This window comes from Eucyclogobius newberryi, unplaced genomic scaffold (assembly GCF_026437365.1).
Source record: "Eucyclogobius newberryi isolate DKJ021-1_F unplaced genomic scaffold, fEucNew1.0.hap1 SCAF_2, whole genome shotgun sequence".
In the NCBI taxonomy this organism is placed as follows: Eukaryota; Metazoa; Chordata; class Actinopteri; order Gobiiformes; family Gobiidae; genus Eucyclogobius; species Eucyclogobius newberryi.
This window is the reverse complement of record NW_027315834.1, coordinates 37,158,227-37,175,672: the sequence shown is the minus strand read 5'-3', so window position 1 is coordinate 37,175,672 and position 17,446 is coordinate 37,158,227. Positions and strand designations below refer to the sequence as shown.

At 41.0% G+C, this 17,446-nt stretch overlaps 1 protein-coding gene across 2 annotated transcripts in view; it reads left to right on the top strand.

Annotated features, from left to right (window-relative positions):
• Positions 1 to 17,446, top strand: part of plppr1 (phospholipid phosphatase related 1) — an 83,677-nt gene that overhangs the window by 47,966 nt on the left and 18,265 nt on the right. For both annotated transcript variants that reach the window (XM_072455225.1, XM_072455226.1), the window contains exon 4: positions 14,201 to 14,333. In XM_072455225.1, coding sequence (XP_072311326.1) covers positions 14,201 to 14,333 — 133 coding nt within the window. The remainder of the gene's footprint in view (positions 1 to 14,200; positions 14,334 to 17,446) is intronic.

Sequence of the window (17,446 nt, the reverse complement as noted above, 5' to 3'; positions counted from 1 at the left end):
TCATTTGAGTAAGTTTCGATACTGAAAACAACTACCGGTACATTAACAGGAGAAAATGTGGCTTTTCCTAAACAACTTTAGAAGGATCTTGAGCTTTATCAGAACTAGTACAAACTTACTATTATTTTGTGTTATTTGTGTGTCTTCTATTGTTTGGAAAAAATTGTAATTGCAATTTTAGTATCTTGACAACACTCATTTGAATCAGTGTTGGACTGAAGTAGATGAGATTTGGAGCTACTGCAAACTACTTACTACTACTTTTTCATTGTTGTTTTAAAATAACATGTTACTGTTCAAGATACACAGCAGAAGTATACAAGTATGTGCTCATCTGACTGTAATACTGATATAGTCTTAAGTATAAATAAAAGTGAAACAAGTAGATACAGCTTTCTGTTAATGCTACTACTACTACTACTGCTACTGATTTAACTATATTACTGATAATAACAAGACAGGAATCAAAAAGTCTGAATGATTTTGGAGAAAATCTATACATTAGACGCACCGTTGTTTGGGCCGCAGGATTCAAAGCGTGGGAGGAAAAGTAGTGTATTTATTATTATAGTATATTGCACTATTATTGCACTATTAATGCTCTATCTGTTCTATGCCATTTATCTATTATGAGTTATGCACAATGTGTTCTTATGTTACAATAAACACTTAGCATTGTTTTCTTGAGTTGAATAAATAAAAAAAAATATTAATAGCAAATGTCTGTGCACTACATATCAAGTATACAAAATTGATAATGCAGTTAAAGTTCTACTTATAATATTATAGATATTAGATTAATTACAGGTGTTGTTAGTTATAAGATATAATAATATATTTACATTTTATATTAATACAAATACTTACTGTAGTAAAAGTAAAAAATACTAATATATGTATAAAAAAATTATGATAATACTACTGTCAGAACTACATAGTCCTAAGTACCACTACCAAATTTGAATAAGAAAAGCAATAACATTAATCATGCATAAAAATGAGCAAAAAAGAAAACAAAAAACCCTTCAGTATTATGTCCTTTCATTGCAGTTACACTGAGAGCCACCAGATGTCACTCTTGCTCCATGCTTTTGCCCGGCCGTGCTCCTTATGTTTGTGCACCCATGGGTCAATTCATGATTAAAGCTGTCAGATCTTATAGGCAGAACCTACTGGAGCTTGTTACTTGTTTATGAGTTAATACTGATGCAGTTGTGTGTGTTTGTGTGTGTTTGTGTAGCACAGATGTGTTTGTGTAGAAGGTGAGGCTGGTCAGACACACACAGACAGGGCACACATGAGCTGCATGTTGATGGCATGTCACAGTACAATACACCCGAGGAATACATGAACAGAAGGGATTTATAGGCATGCGGCACAGGCCTCTGAGCCAAGCAGCGCAGTGCGGTTCTCAAATAAGTCCGATTTTCTTCAAATCTGATAATAAATGCATGGCGAAAAGCACAATTCTTTTATATGATACAGATGCTTGTTGATACCGAAACTAAACATCATACTCATTTGTACTATGGATGCTCTTGAACTTTTCCAGATGTAGTAACGCATGATAAAATTAAAGCCCCACTGTATAATCTTAAAAGAAAAAAAAAAGACTGAAATAAAAGCATATTTTTTCATTAAAAAAAAATTATACTTGGCTATAATATTCTGCAGTATGACATAAAACAACTATCTCCATGGAGAATATTCTGAAGTATGGTTTTGCCTTTCTATTTCCTTGGAATAATGCAGGTGATTTTCCACCTACAGAAAGTGTCACATTAAAGGAATTATGTGGCGCCGAGTCTCATTTCCTCGTGGCGTGGACAGCCGAGTAGATCCTTCACATGTCAATCATAGAACGCACCTACCGCTCGCCTGCAGCCTTGTTGGCTCGTCCCCAGGAGAGCAGCACGTTTTCCTGTGTCTAAGCGCAAGGATCTATTATAATATAGTTATAAATTAAGACAGAGAAAGACAGTTCGAGCTGACTCAGAAGAGACGGAAATCTACGGAGACGAGAGATGTGATGCGATCCGTCGCGCTAATAAACAAATGCATGTGTAGCAACGAGGCTTTTGTGCGTCCGCACAGGGGAATTGTGCACGCTCATGGTAACAATAGTAACACTCTTGCACATGATTAAGTCAGTATTGCACATGATCATGTCAGTATTGCACATGGGTATGACAGTATATGATAGTTATATGGACGGAGAATATTGCACCAATATGATTGACATTATGTCAGAGTATTGCACATGAATATGACAGTATTGCATATGAATATGACAGTATTACACATGAATATGACAGTATTGCACATGGGTATGTCAGTATTGCACATGGGTATGTCAGTATTGCACATGATTATGTCAGTATTGCACATGGGTATGACAGTATTGCACATGGGTATGACAGTATTGCACATGGGTATGTCAGTATTGCACATGATTATGTCAGTATTGCACATGGGTATGACAGTATACACGTGTTCAGGGCTAACAGTGTTTGTTGTAGAGTCTGACAGCAGCAGGAAAGAAACTTCTCAAAATGATGTGTTGACCATTACATTTTTGTTTTATGAAATTATATGATGTTGTCACAATACTACAATTCAAATTCTACAATGATCATGAAAACAATTTATTTTATACAATACAATGTAATTTTAAACATATATTTTTAAGTATCAATGTACATAGAATCGAGTAGTAAATGGGGACTGACATCCCTAAGCCTGGTGTTCTCTGTGTACAGGATCAATTTAATCCATCAAGTTTTAGCATCAGTCAATCCATTTCAACCATTTGAAATGTTAGTATTGTGACAACACTAATGAAATGAACGATTATCATGAAATAAAATAAAACAATAGAACAATAGAACAGAGTTGTAAGTAAGTAAGTAGGTAAATTTGTATTTGTATAGCACCTTTCACAGACAGAAGTCACAAAGTGCTTTACAAAACACAGAATAATAACGATAAAAACACAACAAATTTACAGTGAACAATACATATTCAACAATATACAGTCAAATCAGCCGCTAAAACAAATGCAATTAAAAGGCTTGACTAAATAAAAAGGTTTTAAGCTGACCCTTAAAAGCAATAACTGAGTCCAGTGACCGTAGGGAGAACGGAAGATTGTTCCAGAGTTTGGGGGCAACAGCCTGGAAGGATCTGTCTCCTCTGGTCCCGAAACGGGTGCGAGGAACCAGCAACAGTTTCTGGTCCAAGGACCTTAATGAGCGAGAGGGAGTGTACGGTTTAATCAGATCGCTGATGTACGATGGGACCTGACCATTTAAAGCTCTAAAAGTTAAAACAAGAATTTTAAACTGTATCCGGTAGGAGACCGGCAGCCAGTGAAGGGCTTTGAGGGTGAAATGTGGGCCCTTCTATTTGTGCGGGTCAAGATCCTCGCTGCAGAGTTCTGGACCAGCTGCAGACGAGAGAGTTCCTTCTTGTTAAGACAGGAAAACAAACTGTTACAATAGTCTAAACGTGAAGACACAAATGCATGAATTATAAGTTCCAGATCATTTTGAGACACTATTTTCCTGAGATTAGAGATTTTCCTCAACTGAAAGAAACAGTTCCTCGTCAACAGCTTGGAGTGGTGCTCTAAAGACATGTCTTTGTCAAAGACAACACCCAAGTTTCTAAGACTTGGTTTAGCAGTCTGGCCTAAATCACCCAAATACTGGTTTATCCCTGTAACGGCATCATCAGGGGCAATAATCAGAGTTTCTGTTTTGTCAGCATTTAGCTGCAGAGTTTTTACTCAGCCATTGTTTTATTTGCACTAAACAACTGACCAACTTCTGGATCTCAGAAGGTTTAAAAGAGCAATATAGCTGAATATCGTCAGCGAACAGGTGATAGGACACATCACTAAACTCTTTAATGATCATTCCCAGGGGAATTATATAAAGCAGAAATAGGACGGGACCCAAAACGGAGCCCTGAGGAACTCCACACAACAGATCAGCTGAGTCGGACATTATTTGGTTTGCTGCAACACTAAAGCTCCGACCGGATAAATATGAGGAAAACCAATGAAGAACTGACCCCGATAGTCCAATCAGGTCCCTCAGTCTGTTCAACAGGATATGATGGTCGACGGTGTCAAAGGAGCAGACAGATCCAACAGAACTAAAACAGTGCATTTTCTAGAATCAGCAGACATCATAATGTCACTGGACACTTTTAGCAATGCGGTTTCCGTAGAATGATGTTTGCGGAAACCAGATTGAAAAGAGTCGTGAATGTTTGACTGCTCAAGGAAATCTGACAATTGTTCAGAGACCACCTTCTCAAGGATTTTGGACATGAACGGGAGCTTTGATATGGGTCTGAAACTTTTTGGGTCTGTCGGGTCCAAGTTTGTTTTTTTCAGTAATGGCTCAACTATGGCATGTTTAAATGGACCAGGAAACACACCGGTAGAAAGAGAGAGATTTACCATTTTGGTAACCCAGGGGCCAATAACATCAAACACTTTGAGGAAAAGCCTGCAGGGAAGGGCATCTGAGTTGTGAATCGTTTAATTCTGTTGTACAGTCAGAATGAGCTGTCCCTCATGCAGAATCTGTGGGTCTCTCTCCCTGCACTGACCCGGTCTCAAAGGGTCTTTTATAGATTTACAGAGAAGGCAGATGGCAACAGTATATCAAAGAAAAAAAAGTGGACAGTTGGTCACATTTGCATCGAGTCAGTTCACACACCTCACTGTTCTTCTGAGAGAATGCCCTCGTGTAAAGATCAATACTGGGCAGGACGGTGGCAAAGAATCACAGCACAGACACGTATCCGTTATATGCTAACAGGAGGACCCAGGTTTGAATTGGAGACGGGAAATCATGTCACATACAGTGCCAAATGTCTTTTTATGTAAACATTTGAATTACAGACATTAATGTGCCCATCAAGGTTTTGGTTTGAGCACCTTTGGGCACCTTTTCAAATTGCATACCAGGTGAGAAACAGTAAACTTTTTTGCCCTGCAGAGAAACAACTTCTCTGCTTTTGACTAACAAAGCCACTGGACATCCACAGAACCAGAGCAGCGCCCGCTGGACCTTCCCCAGAGTTTGAGCCAGGATCCTAGTCCATTTGACTGTTGAGCATATTTTAGGTTTGAGGAAAAACAACCAGACACAAGATAAGAAAAGAGAAATACATTATGTGGAGCAGGTAGATTACAGTTACAGTGGACACTACCAAGTCATTCTTCATTTACTTCTCCTTTCATTTCATCAGAAGAAAAAAAATATAACATGTACTTAAAATGCCTTGGGCCATTAAGCATCTGCTGTATTTCAACCTATGGTAAAACAACATCTCATCTCATTACGTTACCTAGATGAGTTCATTTGCATCACTGATAAAGATGGATGCAGACGTCTGATTTTAATTGACTTATCTATTAGCATGCTAGTTAGGTAACGAACCAAGAGCCATGTTAAATTAAGTCAATGTACTTTATATATCGTAGCTCTGCCTATACTGATGTCACATGTATGGACTGTCAAGCTTTGGACCAAAATCATAATTTTAACAGTGTTATAATGAGTTTCCTTCATTATGAACTCACTCGATTTATGCATGTTGTAGGAGTCTTTATTGTTCTGTTTATTGCATTTGAGACATAGTTGTGCTGAAATAAAAATCACGTTTTCACCAAAAACACTCCCACTGCTCTGTACTTACCTCGTTCTGTTAAATGTAGTATTATTTTTATTACAAAAATTACGATTGTGTCGGCTCTGCCCAGTCAACCCTGGCACTGAGGGCACCGCCCCGTGTGCTCCCGTAACTCTGCTGCTCGGAGCCCACATTGTGCCCCATGTGTTGTTCTAACCATGTTTATGTTAAACAGGCCGGGAAATGTCACTAAACAGCGACATTTACCCTCCACTTGTCCATTGTCGTTCCGTACTGCCCAGTCCCGCCCACTCCTCGCTCCTCCCTACTTCCATATACGTATGTCCCGCTGGTTGGCCAAACAGAGGCAAATGTATGGGGCGCATTATATTGCACATTTGCGCGCGGCATGAATGATCATGTGATATTTGTGTCATTTTATTTACTCTTGGTGTGAGCTGTCCATTGAAGGAATGGCTAAATAAAGTTTGATAATCCTGGGAATATTTATTATGTATTACCTTGGGGAAAATGGTGCTCTTTTTGTGAATGTATTGTGGTTGGATAATGTGATGCCTGTGGGAGGGGCATGAAAGTGGAGCCATTTTACCTGCCCGTCATTTGGTGTGTGGTTACAGAGTGGGCAACATCTGTTAAGCAGAAGAAAACATAGGGCTTAGTTCATGATGTCATCCTATAAATGTGTTGTTGTTTTTTTCACATTGTTAATAGCACTTGGTTTCCAATTTTTTCTAAGAAAGTTTGGGACAAAATAAACCACTAAAACTGAACTCGTTTTTGTTGTGAGCAACAATGATACACAAAGGGTTCAACAGCTTTGTGTTGCCATTTTGGCACAACAATAATCAATAAACTGCAGCTATAGGCAGAAACAGCACTGCTGGGATGACTTTGATGGTGACATAGCGTGAGAGGCTGCATGGGTCAGCAAATTGTGACCTTGCAAGTTAGTTACAGCTCAATTTGGACATGACAAAATAAGTTTTTTCTCACCCGCTGTTGTCTCCTTTCCTCTCTGACTTTGGCCCACAATACTGACACATGACTGCGCCCAAGGTCAGGGCCAAGCAAAACTCACCCTCTTAAATGTTTGTCAGTTCTGTTCTTTTCTGTTGTTTGCTTGTCATTATAATTCATTATTATTGATAATAGTATTACTTATATGTGTGTACTTTTGTGTTTCTGAGCCAGGATCTTAATATTCCACGGTATTGCATAAAACATATTCATCTCCATGGTGTTCTGAATAATGGTCATTACTTTCAATTTTCCTGGAATCATAAAGGTGACGCGACACCTTCAGAAAGTTACAATTCTAATTTTATACAGGGGTAAAAAAGAAAACAAAAAGAGACTGGTGGAAATCAGCGACAGTATTTTGAACATCAAGTCAATGGAACCGTTTCCATTAATAAGTGGTTTTAGATAAATAGTTTGGTTTAACAGGAATACAATATAAGATTGTAATGTATTTGTGTCAGAGATTAATAGTAAATACCAGAAGAAATCACACAAACACACCTATATCTGCCTTATTTGTTTGCCCGCAGTTGGCGCACATGCCGTTACTATAGAGTTCCATACATTTATTACTGCCAGACTCATCCTCCACTCAAAGCTTTCAATGGACTTTCTTATTAGTACTTCAAGAGCCACTTAATCAAGACAGTGATTGCTAGAAGTGGCTGGCGGCCTGGCGGGCATCATCTATTTATTTGCGATGGAGCACTTCCTTATTGCTGGCCCTTTCGCCTTCTCACTTTGGTTTATATTGCCTTTGCTCTCTAAACATTCGGCGTTGTAAAGCTAAAAGTTACTGGCCGTTTTATTGTGGGGATAAAACGCACAGTAAGTTTGGGTATTGTCCTCAGAGATAAGTGTCGAGCAGGTTTCAGACGAGAAGCTGGAGCAAAACGATTAAAAGTTATGAAGTGGGTCGCCTCCATGTGGTGACACTGAGTTTGATGGATTGGACACAAATACATATGAAATGGGAGAGTTGCTTGGGTGAACTGGAGTGTGTTCATGAAAAAAAATGTTTTGCCAAGTTGCACAGCTGTTCATGTAAAATTTAGGTGAGCGTCCAAGTGTGGCTGGTCCAGGCGGGTCCAGGCGGGGTCCGGGCGGGTCCGGGCGGGTCCAGGCGGGGTCCGGGCGGGTCCAGGCGGGGTCCAGGCGGGTCCGGGCGGGTCCGGGCGGGTCCGGGCGGGTCCAGGCGGGGTCCAGGCGGGGTCCGGGCGGGTCCAGGCGGGGTCCAGGTGGGTCCAGGCGGGTCCGGGCGGGTCCAGGCGGGGTCCAGGCGGGTCGGGTCTGAGACGTGCGCTTGCCAATTTCCAATGCTCTTGAATAGTTCGCCGGCATTTTCCCTTTTTGACTCGAGTGTGAGGTAACGGATACTTTAAAGTACCTGGTAACTTTGTCTGTTAAGCGCGGTGGGCGACCTGGTGGCTGCAATGACATTAAACGTTCAACACGATTAAATAGGGCTGTAATTCTTTAGTAGTCGATTAATCGGTAGATGGTTTCTAATTATTTTATTTAGATAGCAAGGATTTACCCTGCTGCTTTCTGCTGTTGTACCATGTAGTAAATCCATTTATCTGTATCATACAATTACTTGTAGAGGTGAGCCATATGTCGAAATTGGATGTAGAATTGTGAATGAGTATATCATTTATGGTAAAAAAAATGCTACAAAAAGAAAAGAGTTGATTCAAAATAAAAATGTTGGAAAATTTCAAATAATAGTATAAGGTGGTATTTCTATTTCTGCACTTTTGTGATTAATTTGACATACATTTCACGTTCGTCTAATAATTAAGTAACTCAACTGATACTTTTAAAGACATGTTTTAACACTTTTTTGTTGGATTGACAGAAAAGTATTGAGACATTATTTTTTGTCAATATTACCCACCCATAACTAGTCGACTATACATTTTGCTCATTTATTATCCGACTAAAAAACTAAAAATCCTTCCGCCCTACGAATAAGATGCTTTTTCCATGATTGTATTTATGTACAAACTATTTTGGTTTGGCTTCTATAAAGCAGTATACACGTGCAGATGTGCTTTTCCCCATCCATTGTCCCACAGTCGCTTTCGCAAACACACACATTCTTTCCAAGGACACGACAACAGTATTCACTGCAGCTCCATTGTTTGTTCTTGCAGCGGATCTTTTATGCATTTTTATTCCCATGGAGGATGCTGTGTTTTTTGATTAAATTAGTCTCCAGCTCTTTGGAAAACGCAGCGCAGCATCAGCCAATCAGGATTAACAATGGCATGCCTGGATGACGGCCAATTAGCATAGATGCTGTAATTTATGGTCCACATGGTCGGAGAGGAAGAGGTTACGCTGGACATATTTTTATTCTACGGTCTATAAAGCTGCCCATACATCAGAGATTCAGTTTAATGTGCAGTATACGGACCGTGTGTTGTCACCCTTTCAAATAAAGATAAGACTAACTTTTAAGGGATCAACTCTTTTGTACAAATCTGTCATATATTTGTTCTCAATTGATCTTTTTTTCAACGCCTCTAAGCCTAAATTGCCATGACATACGCCTGCAGGGGGCGCTATGACTGCATCTGATGCCATATTGAACACAGAAATAATTTGGCCAAAGGTAAAACAACGTGTATCAAAAATATTATTGTGTGAAGTGAAGGTAAATCTCAAAACATACCATGAAAAACACATTCTATCCATCACCTCTCCGCAGACCTTGCCTGTAACTTTGCCAAACTTTGCCGTCTGCTTTTCTCCGAGACGTTCATTCAGCCACATTTAACCCTGCCAAAACAAGAACTACCACAGATGTTGCAAATGACTTATTCACTCGACTTCGCAGGGACATTTAACATTAACCTGCTCACCTTGGTCTGACCCTCATTATATACACACTCCTCCCCCTTTACTGCATCTTTAATAATCCCCCAGCACCATGAATCTACCTTTGTCACATAGAACCTGTTCCGAGACAATGAGGGCGTGCATAACGGAATGACGGACAACCTGCCGCAATAACGTGAGCAGTGATTTTTGCCGTTTTGATGTCCAGTCTAATGCCACAGGTGAAATAACGCGCTGGCCTTTGAAGGGTAATGACTCGTGCCCGTCTATAAATGAGTCGACCGCTTGGATCGGCTAACTGTTCCTCGGACATTTACACCTCTCAATGTTTTATGTATGATTGGACCGTTTCTATCGCAGATGTTTTCATCGGGGAGACGCTAAGCCGATGTCAAGTGATGCGTGCAAATGGAGTTTTGGGTTTGACGCTGGGTTATTTAAAGTGGAATGACTTCACTGTTTGATGAAAGAGCTGGTTGTGTTGTCATTTAAGGTCATTTCACACTGGAGAGACAAAGAGACCACGAGACAGGACTGTTTAGCAAGCTTTATTACGTGAGTTATTTGGCGCTCAGACCCCGGCGGAAGACGTTGCAATCATGGGCACTCCATGATCTATTTGTATTAGATGTTTCCCCCCGGAGCCTGGAGACTGGTGGTGGTAGATGTGAAGAGAAGGTAGAGGATGAGGGGAATGCAGAGGAGGAGCTGGGGAGGTGGTGGGTCGCAGTACGGTATGAGCGGTCGAGCCATCTGCCTGAGGGCTTAAATGTGACCGCCTGGGCGCTGATTGGGAGCGGGGAGGAGTCACTTGGAGCGTTGAGCAGGTGCGAGGGCCATGGTGCAGACGCCCCCTGACCTTTCACCCTCCTTCTTGGCCGGGAAAAACTGCATAACCTCTTTGGGATAAGCGCAGAAACCTGGGAGAGTCCATGGTGAAGTGAGGGATCTGACTCTCACAGACGGACAGGCCACGCCCGCTTGAGTGCGATGATAGCGCTGGGGAGAGGGATCCTTCCATGGTGGACTTGACGTAGATGGGTGGAGTTAGGTCTTCCAGGCTGAATTTACGCAGGCTTCATTATTCACCAGAAAATACATATTTCGGTTGTTGAAATATAGTTTGTTGAAGTATCGGTTATTGAATATAGTTTCATTCAAATGTTGGAAGTGCATTTATTATTTCTTATCATGTGGTGTCATGTTGTAAAACTGTATTTGATTGGTCTGTCCTAGCTGCATCAATATTCTAGAAAAACTACAGGTTTGGTGTGATTATAAAGTAAATAAAATGAATACATAAATACAAGAAGGAGACATTATGCTTTCTAGTCTTAATAGTCTTTTAGGATTGGGATTGATCGTATTACCATGTCATAAAACACTAGGGTCTTTAATTATCTTAATTTTTATTTAATCAGGAAAGTTCAATCAATCAATCAATCAATCAAATTACTGACTCTGCAGAGCAATCTAGCGGGCAGAACTAGTTTTAAACACACATTCATAATTAAAAGCACACAGTATCAACACTAAAAGGTAAAAAAGCTCACAAAAGTTCTAGACATGTTCAGAGTCTTTAGAGCTGGATGGCCCTGCGTACAAAAGACTCCTTAAGTTTAATATCTGCCCCAATATTCTCTCTCTCTCTCTCTCTCTCTCTCTCTCTCGTGCTCTCTCTCTCTCGTGCTCTCTCTCTCTCGTGCTCTCTCTCTCTCGTGCTCTCTCTCTCGTGCTCTCTCTCTCGTGCTCTCTCTCTCTCGTGCTCTCTCTCTCGTGCTCTCTCTCTCTCGTGCTCTCTCTCACTCGTGCTCTCTCTCTCTCTCGTGCTCTCTCTCTCTCGTGCTCTCTCTCTCTCGTGCTCTCTCTCTCTCGTGCTCTCTCTCTCTCGTGCTCTCTCTCACTCGTGCTCTCTCTCACTCGTGCTCTCTCTCTCTCGTTCTCTCTCTCTCTCGTGTTCTCTCTCTCTCGTGCTCTCTCTCTCTCGTGCTCTCTCTCTCTCGTGCTCTCTCTCTCTCGTGCTCTCTCTCTCTCGTGCTCTCTCTCTCTCGTGCTCTCTCTCTCGTGCTCTCTCTCTCGTGCTCTCTCTCTCGTGCTCTCTCTCACTCGTGCTCTCTCTCTCTCGTGCTCTCTCTCTCTCGTGCTCTCTCTCTCTCGTGCTCTCTCTCTCTCGTGCTCTCTCTCTCTCGTGCTCTCTCTCACTCGTGCTCTCTCTCACTCGTGCTCTCTCTCTCTCGTTCTCTCTCTCTCTCGTGTTCTCTCTCTCTCGTGCTCTCTCTCTCTCGTGTTCTCTCTCTCTCGTGCTCTCTCTCTCTCGTGTTCTCTCTCTCTCGTGCTCTCTCTCTCGCGTGCTCTCTCTCTCTCGTGCTCTCTCTCTCTCGTGCTCTCTCTCTCTCGTGCTCTCTCTCTCGTGTTCTCTCTCTCGTGCTCTCTCTCTCTCGTGCTCTCTCTCTCGTGCTCTCTCTCTCTCGTGTTCTCTCTCTCTCGTGCTCTCTCTCTCTCGTGTTCTCTCTCTCTCGTGCTCTCTCTCTCGCGTGCTCTCTCTCTCTCGTGCTCTCTCTCTCTCGTGCTCTCTCTCTCTCGTGCTCTCTCTCTCGTGCTCTCTCTCTCTCGTGTTCTCTCTCTCTCGTGCTCTCTCTCTCTCGTGTTCTCTCTCTCTCGTGCTCTCTCTCTCGCGTGCTCTCTCTCTCTCGTGCTCTCTCTCTCTCGTGCTCTCTCTCTCTCGTGCTCTCTCTCTCGTGTTCTCTCTCTCTCGTGCTCTCTCTCTCGTGTTCTCTCTCTCTCTTGCTCTCTCTCTCGTGTTCTCTCTCGTGCTCTCTCTCTCGTGCTCTCTCTCTCTCTCGTGCTCTCTCTCGTGCTCTCTCTCTCTCGCGGCAGCTTGGTATCCATAAAAAATATTCTACACCGTCTAAGCTTTTAGCCAGTTTTTAGTTTTACGATCCACCTCTTATTCGTGATTTTATGAGCCAAACAGCGCAAATACCCACGGCGTGGTTGAATTTTCATAAAATAAAATAATTAAAAGCACACAGTATCAACACTAAAAGGTAAAAAAGCTCACAAAAGTTCTAGACATGTTCAGAGTCTTTAGAGCTGGATGGCCCTGCGTACAAAAGACTCCTTAAGTTTAATATCTGCCCCAATATTCTCTCTCTCTCTCTCTCTCTCTCTCTCGTGCTCTCTCTCTCTCGTGCTCTCTCTCTCTCGTGCTCTCTCTCTCGTGCTCTCTCTCTCGTGCTCTCTCTCTCTCGTGCTCTCTCTCACTCGTGCTCTCTCTCTCTCTCGTGCTCTCTCTCTCTCGTGCTCTCTCTCACTCGTGCTCTCTCTCTCGTGTTCTCTCTCGTGCTCTCTCTCTCGTGCTCTCTCTCTCTCTCGTGCTCTCTCTCGTGCTCTCTCTCTCTCGCGGCAGCTTGGTATCCATAAAAAATATTCTACACCGTCTAAGCTTTTAGCCAGTTTTTAGTTTTACGATCCACCTCTTATTCGTGATTTTATGAGCCAAACAGCGCAAATACCCACGGCGTGGTTGAATTTTCATAAAATAAACATAACACATAAGTCTAGGAGTCTGCAGTGTGAGGCTGCAGCTTCTAAAGAAGCATAAACATATTTGATGTACTGATAAGTGATTGATTACATGCTACAATGCTTCTAACTTCAAAATGATGTTAGACATTTCCTTGAGTTCGAGGCGGTGTGAGCCTCTTTAAACAAGTCTTTTAATGGCCCCTCTCACCTCAGGCACTGGACTGAGCAGCACTTTTCCATTAGATGTGATGTAATACCAGCACAGACCTGAAGAAATTCAATTAAGATACTAGTTTGAACACAGACTGAAGTCAAGACACATGGTTCTCAGCTGAAAAGATATGACTACATTTTTGGTCTGCACTTGTTTTTTGTGGCTGAGCAATCTCGCCTCACAGCAAGAAGGTTCTGGGTTCGATTCCTGGGCCTGGGTGGGTTTCCTCCAGGTTCTGGTTTACCCCATCAACCTGAAACATGCACAATAAGTAAAATGCTCCAGCTAGAGTCCTGACCAAAACCAGCTCAAGTCCCTGGGCACTGCTCATGACAGGTTGCCCCGACAGCACAGGGTGAAGGATGGGTCAAATGCAGAAGACAAATTTCCCTATGGGGACAAAAAAGGCTAACCTAAGCTAATGATTTCGTCACAGATTTCGGAAAAAGCTCTGCACGACCCTGCAACAATCCCCATTGTGTCGGGACATATTATCAACAACAAGACAATCATAACTTTCAGAACATTGGATATTTTAATATGTATGTACGTTCAAATTTAAGCTAAAAACTGTTTTGCTTAGCTGCGCACATGACTGAAAGGATTTTTCTTTGCACTCTTCTCTTTTATGTCTTAAATTGTTTTGTTCTGTAAATTCTTTGTGATTTTAATGCATTTTTGCTGTTGTGTGAAGCACTTTGAATTGCCTTGTGTATGAAATATGCTCTACAAATAAACTTGCCTTGCCTTATTAGTGTTTAAAGTTACGTTTCACAGCCTTAATTCAAATCACAAAAACAATGGCTTTGAACCAAATACTGACACCAATGTAACCCTAAAGCTGGATGAGACTGCTGCCTAACTCGCCTAACTTCTTTTGGTTTAGTTTTCACCCCTTAACTCGATTTTCCGATTGTTTTGCAGATTTTTATCGGCGAGGTGACCATGTTTGTGATGAAGTCCACCAGGGAGGCTCTTCTGGCGCAGGAGAAGATCATAGTGACGGGGGACTGCTGTTACCTCAACCCTCTCATCCGTCGTGTCATTCGCTTCATAGGTAAGAACCCATACCAAAAGTGTTCCCATAGCAACCATCACCCTAATCAAACCAGGCAGGAGGAACAGGACAATCAGGTACAGAGGCACGAGAATCAGCAGGTTCCAAAGCAAGGTTGGGAAATTGATTGTTCGAATGAAAGTCTTCTGCAAAAATGAGATCAACCAGACTAAAGCAAAGGAGAAGATGTTTGGACCAAATAGTTTAAATATCCTTTGAAATACATCATGTAGAACTGCCATGATTTTTATGGCAGTAGAGGTTGCCAGTTCTCCAGCTGCTGGGGCACTGAGGAGTTTAAATGAGTCTCAAAACAGCATGTTATTCAAAAAAGCTAGAATTGGGCTTTTAATTTGACTTTTTAATTTTCTTGGTCTGCATGCTGGTGTAGCGGTTAATGCTCTCACCTCATAGCGCAGAGTGTCTGCGTAGGTTTCCTCTGGGTGCTCCGGTTTCCCCTAAAATCATGTACAATAGGCTCCTCTTTCAGTGTGACTTTCCTGGTTGAATAAAGGTCAATAAAAAAATTAAGAAAGTCCTCAAATCAAATGTTCACCTTTTTTACGATTGTCCTTTTTGCAGTATTTGCTGCATATACTTACATGCAGTATAGTCCAATTTAGAGACTTGGACGTCCCTGGTGAAGCAGTGGCCCTTCATCAGTGACACTGGGCTGTGATGGATCCATTCATCTCTCATGTGAGTCCAGCCCAGACCTTGAAAGAGCAAGAGCGTGATCGAGCTCCGTGTTTTGTAGACTACCTTCAAACTGTATGGTGCTTCATAACAAGCTATATTTATCCAAAAGAGTGGATTTTTAGGACATAATGAAGACATTGTGCCTCTGCTGCTGATTTGTTGGCTTAAGGCATATGTTGTCAGCAATGTCCTAAATTTAAGGCTGCAAAAACAAGAGCAAAAAAAAAAAAGACATTCACAGCCATTTACAATGTTATGATACTGGATAGATTTTAATATATTTTTGGACACTGTAAGAAGAGTTGAATTCAAACTGAACATCGAGTCCCTTCTACATTCTGTTCAAATGCAGAAGGGTCTGGAATCGGATCATACGGGGTGTAAAAAAAACTCTCCTGACATGGGACATCAGAACAAAATATATAACTTCATTTATTACAGATTTTGGTGCATCGCTTGTTAACTCAGCCCCCCATGTTATTTTTTCCCCCTTTTTTCTAGTGAACTGCCATGTTTGTTTAAATGAACAGACATTACATTTCTGATTGGTTAATCTGCCTGTCGACCCATTGAAATCGGGGAGTTAGGAATGTATTGTCAAAGTGTGAGGTCTTGTCAGACAATCCAAAAAAAACATGTTCAAATCAAGAAAGATTAGAAAAATGTCTGTTTATTTAATATGGTTTATAAGAATTCCAGGAGAGAGATCTTGTGACCTTCAACAAAACCCTTCAAAATATCTTTGGAGAGTCAAAACTCTCCATATAGCTTTGTCTTTTCTTTTTTGCACCATTATTGACCCGTGCGTTGGCCTATCAGAGTTCAAGGCTGTGCTGATTCGTTGCAGAAGGATAAGAGTGAGCAGCCGTGCACATCGGAGCGCGTCCGTCAGCCTCTCTGTGGCAGCTCATACTTACGTTTACAGTTGTCACCTGTGAGTGGAGCTCCAATGCAAATCGCTCCCCGTCTGTCACTGACGCTGTGTAAAAGCTTAGCCAATATTTATTCAACTTTTCTGGCCTCTTTTCTTTCATTTTTGCATGTTTTACTGTCTGGTGAATATTTACAAGTACATTATTAGAGTATCTGTCTAATCCAAGGGTCGTCTATTTGTCGTCTAGTGAAATTGAAATATGCTCAGTTGTGTTTGTTGATTTGGTTAAACAAAAACTTCCTGGATACTTATTTAAGTAACATTCAGTCACTTGAGATACTGATACATGGAAGATTTATTTGAAGATTTATTGTAAGAAGACAAAAAAAAACACAGCTTAACAGTAGGACATATTAAAATACTCAGGTGCATGTTATTTTTTGGGAAAACTTGCTAAACTCTTTCAAAAGCTGGTCCTTTTTTCAAATTAATATTATTTAAATATTGATTTACAACCTGTACAAACTGCTAAACTCAAGTGGAATATTCTTATTTTAAACCAATATTGCTCCTAGAAGTAGACACCCAAAATACTATTCCCAAAACATAGGCCATTGCAATTACCAGAGATTTTATGAATATCTCAAGCTCAAGCTATGGTTTGTGCATTTTGATTTAGTCATGGAGTGGAAAGAGTATACTAAATATTTTTAAATAATACCTGCTGTACCACGCTGTCCTGACCCAATATTGAATTTGAACTCAAGTGCAATAACCTATGATTCAAAAACATTTGAATCATATTTGTTTCCTTTATATCACTTAATGGTTCATGCTTGAGTGCCTCACATTCAAAGTCACTGACATTCAAAAAAATGTTATTAAGTGTTTTTTTTCCTCCTCTTAAAATGTCAAGTTATCTTCTTCCTCATAGAAAAAACCTTTTTAATTTGAAATGCAATCCCAATATTACATTTACTATGACTATTGGAATGGCTGTCAGGTCTTAACTGGATATTATGTCCGCTTCACTGAGAGAGGTGAAGTGAGTTGTTCCGTCAACATCATTTTGGTGTTTCGAGAAATTATTAAAATAAGTAAAAGAGTATTTGAATATATTACTACTGAAGTAAGAGTAAATGTTAGATGCAAAGATGCTTCTGGTTTATAATTAGTTAGTGTAACTGCAAAGACAAAGAAAATCTTGTATTTTTAAAGTGTAGACCACAAAAACTTGCCAATAAGTCAAATCATAAATCTGAAGGAGAAGTGCAAGAAACACAAATGTTCGAATCTGTCAGTATTGTGAACAAAAATGCAAGCGTGTGTTTGAGCTGCATTTTGTGGAATGCTGTTCAGACTACGGTAAACGTGAAGCACGACTTTGCTCTTGCACTCATTACGTTTAATGTTTTGGAATTCCTGCAGCGTCCGCACCAGAGTTTGAACCAAGGGTAAAGCTTTTGTCACTTACAGACTTACTCACAGATGGAGGAATAACCAACTATTTTACTCAAGTAAGAGTAGGAGCAAAAGTATG